Below are 7,762 nucleotides of genomic sequence, written 5' to 3'. Positions count from 1 at the left end.
TAAATTTATTTATCTTTAAGGTGAATGTTTGAGGTCTTATTATGGGTTGTTTAGCAACTTCCATTTCTATTAATTACTAATTTTTTGTTTTTAGTTTTATTTCATTTTTTATTTTTATTTTAACTTTTTTCTATTATTTCCATTTACACGCATTATAATTTTTTCTTTCACATTTAAAATGACTTAGTATAATAATAAAAACATATCTTAATAAATTTAATTACACATATTATATATATTAATTAAAAATAAAAAACATATATATAAAAAGCATATATATATATAAACAATATTAATTAATCATATTTCTTAATTATATTTCATAATTTTTGTTCAACAATCAATATTTTATTAGTATTTGATTTTTTATTATGTTTACAATATAATTTGATTTTTTGATAATTTTTGTTCAACAATCAATATTTTATTAGTATTTGATTTTGTGATAAACCTTTTTTATTATGTTTACAATATTTTATATTTTTGTTCAACAATACAATATTTTATTTTATTAGTTATTTTATTTTATGATATTTTATTAATTGTTTTATTTTTGTGATAAATCTGTTTTATTATTTTTAGTTTAATTAAGCTATATTTAAATTGGAGCTACTAACTACCATATAACTCTGATAAATACAATGTGGTAAACTACTACATAGTTCTTGTTATACCTATACAATTAAAATGCCTATATTTAATTGATAACCACCTCCATTTAAAAGTGGAAAAAACCTAATTGATAACCACCCAATTTAAAAGTAAAAAAAAAAAAAACCTAATTGATAACCACCCAATTTAAAAGTTAAAAAAAAAAACAAAGATACGAGATGCTATGGGATGAAGTGTTCACAACCTCGAGCATTGCAGTTTTTCTGAAGGATTTTCTACTAAAAAATTATTTTCAATATGAATGAATTATGTCCAATAAATACGAACGGAATGGTGAAAATCTGCATTCCAGTTTAATTGACTGTCACGTTTTGTCTCCAACCAAATAAACTCTCACTAACTCAAAAACATTGGCTCTACAAACGAACATGTGTAACCACCAGTTAAACTTCCACTCATTAACTATGGGAGCTTTACTACTACTCTGTACAATTAAATATAACAACTCCTCTGTACCAGCTACAATAAACAAACATAATCTCTTTATATTCTGGTCATTATGAGACAGAAAATTCAGTTGATTGTATTGACAGCATATACAATCTCCATGTAGCTCTCCACTCATAAATGGGTGGGCTTACAATGGAAGCCAGCAAGTAACAACTATGACCTATCACTAAATATCTCTATATGCATAAACTGCTTCTCATACTATTACATCAGAAAGGAGGTTGATTTCCTGTGTGTTCCAGATCATCTCCACTTTTGGCATAGAAGTATGTTCCACCCATTGGAGGGCTCAGCTGATGCTGCTTCATAAAATCCCCCACTTTGAAAAGCTTCCTGTCTTCAATAGGGTCCACCATTATCTCTCCCTTCTGCAGAGACAAGAAGCTTTAATTTCTTTGACAAAAGAAAAGCAAATAAACATTACATATGGAATATGCCAGACTTGAAAACCCACCTGCTTGAAGAGGAGAAATACATAACGGTGGCAACCTTCAGGTGGGGCTGGACCCATGTATGGGACCACTTCTTTTCCAGTCTCCCATATCTCTGCAAATCACAATAGTTTAATGACAATAAATGCAAGTCTCAGTAAGAAGAAGAAGGCTTGCTATCAAGTACATATAGAAGGTTTGGGCAGATCAAGAAAGCTTATATATATATGTATACATGAGATTTGGGCAAATCAAGAAAGCCTATAACTAACTTTTGTGCAGATTAATGTTTTTTTTGTTAATTATCTTTTTAAATAGTTTTAAAGGGGCAGATCAAGAAAGCCTATAACTAACTTTTGGGCAGATCAAGAAAGCCTATGACTAACTTAGAAAGCCTATGACTAACTTTTTATTGGGCAGATCAATGATTTTTTTTTATAAATTATTTTTAAATGGTTGAAATGGTTGATGGAGAGATAACGACTTTTTATATGTAAAAGCCCACAGGCCTTTTGCATATATCAGAGAAATTGAAACTTCTTTAGATATACGCAACCACTCACAAAATCACATATATCAAAAAGTGAAACTCAACTCAAGCTACATTTATCAGAGATATATGTCTGCTACGTATATCAGAGACTGAAAGTCATAAACTCATAATTCAATCTAGAACCCAGATTTTAGAACCCAGATTTCTGCACTCCACAGAAACATATTATATCAGATATCAGAGACTGCATATTATATCAGATATGCAGAGACTGAAACTCGTAAACTCATAATTCAATTTAAAACTCATAAACTCATAATTCAATCCAAAAACTCCCAAAAACTAGAGCCAAAACTTTGAGCCAAAACTAAAACCAGAGCCTAGAGCCAAAAACTAGAGCCGAGATTCCAGACTCCAATAAAACACATATACTTTCCCACTTAGTATTTCCCACTCCACAGCTACATATTTCCCACTCCACAGCTACATATATCAGAGACTGAAACTCATAAACTCATAATTCAATCTATGAAAACTAGAGCCGAGATTCCAGACTCCAATAAAACACATATACTTTCCCACTTACTATTTCCCACTCCACAGCTACATATATCTATCAGAGACTGAAACTCATAAACTCATAATTCAATCTAGAAATCAGAGACTGAAACTCATAAACTCATAATTCAATCTACAAAAACTAGAGCCGAGATTCCAGACTCCAATAAAACACATATACTTTCCCACTTACTATTTGCCACTCCACAGCTACATATATCAGAGAAGAAATCAGAGACTGAAACTCATAAACTCATAATTCAATCTACAAAAACTAGAGCCGAGATTCCAGACTCCAATAAAACACATATACTTTCCACACATATACTTTCCCACTTACTATTTGCCACTCCACAGCTACATATATCAGAGAAATCAGAGACTGAAACTCATAAACTCATAATTCAATCTACAAAAACTAGAGCCGAGATTCCAGACTCCAATAAAACACATATACTTTCCCACTTACTATTTCCCACTCCACAGCTACATATATCAGAAACTGAAACTCATAAACTCATAATTCAATTATGAAATTGAATAATTCAATCTAGAAATCAGAGACTGAAACTCATAAACTCATAATTCAATCTAGAACCCAGATTTCTGCACTCCACCTAAAACTAGTGCACCTAAAACTCATAATTCAATCTCATAAACTCCTAATTCAATCTAGAACCCAGATTTCTGCACTCCACCTAAAACTAGAACTCATAAACTCATAATTCAATCTCATAAACTCATAATTCAATCTAGAAATCTGGAATCTAGAACCCAGATTTCTGCACTCCACCTAAAACTAAAACTCATAAACTCATAATTCAATCTAGAACCCAGATTTCTGGACTCTACCTAAAACTAGAGCCAAAAACCCGAGATTCCAGACTCCAATAAAACACATATACTGACTATCCCACTGACTATAACTCCAGTCTCCGACTCCAATAAGACACATATACTTCCAATAAGACACATATACTTCCCCGCTTACTATAACACATATACCTCCGACTCCAATAAGACACATATACTTCCCCGCTTACTATGAAGGGTCATAGTGTCCCCACTCCAGAGGTCCCAGTGAAGAGTGAGGGGCACCAAGTCCCAGACGCATATACTTCCCCGCTTACTATGACTCGAGACTCCAATAAGGCGCTTACTATGACTCTAGACTCCAATAAGACACATATACTTCCCCGGTTACTATGACTCCAGACTCCAATAAGACACATATACTTCCCCGCTTACTATGAAGGGTCATAGTGTCCCCACTCCAGAGGTCCCAGTGAAGAGTGAGGGGCACCAAGTCCCAGTAAAGAGTGAGGGGCCATGGTGGAGTGATTCATATACGGGTCATAGTGTCCCCACTTACTATGACGGGTCATAATGTCCCCACTCCAGAGGTGTCCCAGTGAAGAGTGAGGGGCACCAAGTCCTAGTGAAGAGTGAGGGGCCATGGTGGAGTGATTCATATACTTCCCCGCAACCGGCCATGGTGTCCCCACTCCAGAGGAGTCCCAGGGGTGAAGGGCCATGGTGCAGTCACTCTATCCCCACTCCAGAGGTGTCCCAGTGAGGGGTGAGGCGCCATGGTGGAGTGACTCTATACTCCAATAGCCTATAACGCCTATCCTTCCCGGGAAGCCTATAAGGCCTATACTTCCCTTCCCCCTTACTATGACTATGGTGGAGTGACTCTATCCCCACTCCAGAGGTGTCCCAATGAGGGGTGAGGGGCCATGGTGGAGTGACTCTATACTCCAACAGCCTATAACGCCTATCCTTCCCGGGAAGCCTATAAGGCCTATACTTCTCTTCCCCCCTTGCTACGACTCCAATAGGACAACGGGCCATGGTGTCCCCACTCTAGAGGTCTCCCAGTGAGGGGTGAGGGGCCATGGTCGAGTGATTCTGTACTTCAACAGCCTATAATGCCTATCCTTCCCGGGAGGTGAGGTTATGGTCTATAACGCCTATACTTCCTTTCAGGCTATACTTCCCTTTCAGGCATACTATGACGACTTACTTCCTTTCAGGCTATACTTCCCTTCCACTTCCTTTAAGGCTATACTTCCCTTTCAGGCATACTATGACGACTTACTTCCTTTCAGGCTATACTTCCCTTCCAGGGATACTATGACGACTTACTATGATGACTTACTATGATGGCCATGGTGTCCCCACTCCAAAAATATTTCAGGCTTAGTATGACCTGCCATGTTGTCCTCACTCCAAAAAATCACTAAGGCCAGTGTCCCTACTCCAAAAGAATAAAATTTCAGGCTTAGTATGACAGGCCATGGTGTCCTCACTCCAAAAAATCACTACTAGGTAATTTGAGATATCCTCAAATCTTTTGAAAAAAAAAAACCATGGTGGAGTGGGGTGCCACCTAGGGATGTCATCGCTAAAATTACTAAAATTTGAAACGAGATAAAAGAAACAACATCCAGTGAAACAACCATATGCTCATCCACAAGGCGAGGAGACATGGGCAGAGCAAGAAACTTTACTTTACCTGATGTTGGAGGAGTTTGGCTAGGGATGTTGATAACAAGCCAATGCAGGAAGTTTCTGAAAGTCGGATTTGTGGGGCTGGGAGCATCTGGATCAACCATCATGAATGTATATAAATCTCCAGATGATCCAAAGGGCCTGCCCCTCATCTCCACGTGTGGTTTCCCTTGTGTCTGTGCCACCCTCATTGCCAATCCGCTTGCAACTTCAACCTGATCTCTGTAAAGGACTCTCACGTCCAGAAATGGGTCACCCACTTCGTCTACAACATCAGGAATGATCTTCCAGGCCTTGAGGAGCTCGGCATTCAGAGGAGCACCGCTGTTTTTAGACATTTATGTCTCAGAGAAAACCAAAATTAACTGCTTGTTAAATTTCTGCATACAGTTTGCAGTTCATTCGATTTGATGGCAGCGGTAGTAGTAGATAGCTAAATATATAGTTGAATAATCGACCGACGCTTGTATAGAGGGCGTGTCAAAGCCTCTGAATGTCTGTAATAAGGTCGATGCACGTGGAAGCTTGAAAGTTGAAGTGCAATCCAGATGGCTTTGCTTAAATGAAGGCTGCATGAATGCTGTTGTCAGCGCCAGTATTTACCTGAAAAATTCGAGGTTAACCATTTAAACCTCTCATTATATTGACCTAATTTAATATTAATTTATTTTAGGTTAATGATGACATATTTAATATATTTATCGTGAGTTTAATGGTTAAGAGGATCTGTATGTGTGTTTTTACAGATTCAAAACAAGAGCGGTAGAGTATGTATGCTTTCATATATTTTAGTAGTCAAATCACTGGGCAGAGGTGGGTCCCTTGTCCCTTGTCCCACAAACAAAGGGTTTCATACAACAATTTAGTGTCTCGCTTGGCCATGACCTTAAAATTATATCTATATATATATATATATATGGGTGTGAAGTGTGGGTTAGCAGCATCCCTGTTTCAAAATGGAAATAAATTGAGAAAATCCAAAAACTCTTGATCATGAGCAAGTTCAAAATAAAAATTTTGGTTCTTTATGAGATAATGTTGAGTGAAACTAGAGCAGCTCTCATCGAAACAATTGTTATGGTGAGTCTTATAAGGTATCTAAAAAGAATTGAGCAAATGGAAGTAGGTAGATGGCCAAAAGTTATCTTCAATGAAGGCATGAGTGAAAGAAAGAAATCATGGATGAGACAAAACAACAACTGGATGCAAAATGGAATATTTACCTCAATGCATGTTCCACAAATAGCAAGGAGTTAAAGAATTTTGTTATGGAAAAGTTCCCTAAGCATATATGGGGAAAAGAGTTGGGTAGAAATAAGAAGTACTATGTTCAGGGATTCAACCCTATTTGTGATCTCCAACAAAAAGAGTACATTGGAGCTAGCATTCTTTGGAGAGCAAAGATTCTTATTCCTCAATTAAGCACTAACTCACATCAACTTAGGTTGAAACAGGACGATGGAAGAGACCTAAAGAAGCTTGGGAAGAACGGGTATGTACTTTTTACACTTCTGGGGCCGTGGAATCGGAAAAGCATTTCATTTTGGAATGTGATGCTTTTAGAGACATCAAGGACAGTTACTAGAGTATGTTAGCATCAATTCCTTCACATTGTCTTTTCAGTAAGGGGATGTTAGAAGGTTGGGTCAAAGCATCATCAATTTGAGTAAGAAAGGGATTGAATTAAAAAAGGAAAAAGATGGGGAGGCTCATAGTCCCATAGACTATTTTTAGTCTGTGAACGTAAAATATCATTCATTCACTCATTAATTAAATGGTTGATTAAGATAGATACATCCAATATTATTGATAAATTAAAATTGGATATATATATATATATATATATATATAGTTGATTAAGATAAATACATTTAACATCATTGAAATTAAATTGTATTCACATATAATCAATTGAACAATTTTTAATTTTATTTTTTATAATAACAATTTCTTCTCATATTAATCTTATTTTTTGAGCACATTTTTTGATCTAATTTTTTTTATTCTTATTTTTTAATAGAGTAATGGTGGATGTAGTAAAATGCACTTATTATGAATTATTCTATTATGATACAATTTTAGGGTGATTATGGAATCACAACCCATTTGAAGTGATGAGATTTTATTTCTAAATTGTGTTATGATTTTTGTTGTTGCTTATAAGGGAGATGTGTAATTCTTTCAATGCTCAAACTATATTTTACAAGTGTCATATTTAAAATAAAACTATAAAAATATAAATGAATATACATGTTTAGTGAGTTTTAATTAAAAGCATTAAAAAATTCCGATAATCACAATGTATATATGTATAGGCTAACTACGGATCTATCAAATGCCTAGAGGGATCAAATCTCAAGTTTTGCATAAAAAAAAAGAGATTTGTAACTTGAGAGATTTGATCCCTCTTAGTGCTTAATAGATCCAGAGTTAAGATTGATCTAGGGTTAAGATTGATCTAGGGTCTTTCTTTCTGTTTTGTTCTACCATGTAAACATTTTAGCTCGGTCAAATTACACGAAAATAAAAATAAAAATAAAAGAAAATTTAAAAATAAAATTAATTATTATTTTTTAAAAATTACCATTCATGATTTTTGGGCTCCAGTTTTGACAACCAAGGTTTTTTCAATGGTATTTTTTTG

The 7,762-nt window shown here is 35.3% G+C and overlaps 1 protein-coding gene across 1 annotated transcript; it reads right to left on the bottom strand.

Moving 5' to 3' along the window:
- Positions 1–1,137: 1,137 nt before the first annotated feature.
- Positions 1,138–5,553, bottom strand: LOC149185244 (uncharacterized). The gene is made up of 3 exons (XM_089417855.1): positions 5,123–5,553; positions 1,577–1,668; positions 1,138–1,490 (listed from the first exon to the last, which is right to left on the bottom strand). Exons 1-3 carry the CDS (start codon positions 5,454–5,456, stop codon positions 1,332–1,334), a joined length of 585 nt encoding a protein of 194 aa, XP_089273981.1. The 5' UTR covers positions 5,457–5,553; the 3' UTR covers positions 1,138–1,331.
- Positions 5,554–7,762: the final 2,209 nt, after the last annotated feature.

This window comes from Pinus tabuliformis, chromosome 3_2, assembly GCF_031772625.1.
Source record: "Pinus tabuliformis cultivar Carrire ecotype Pingquan chromosome 3_2, CPIR1, whole genome shotgun sequence".
Taxonomy (NCBI): Eukaryota; Viridiplantae; Streptophyta; class Pinopsida; order Pinales; family Pinaceae; genus Pinus; species Pinus tabuliformis.
This window is presented reverse-complemented; position numbering and strand designations above follow the sequence as displayed.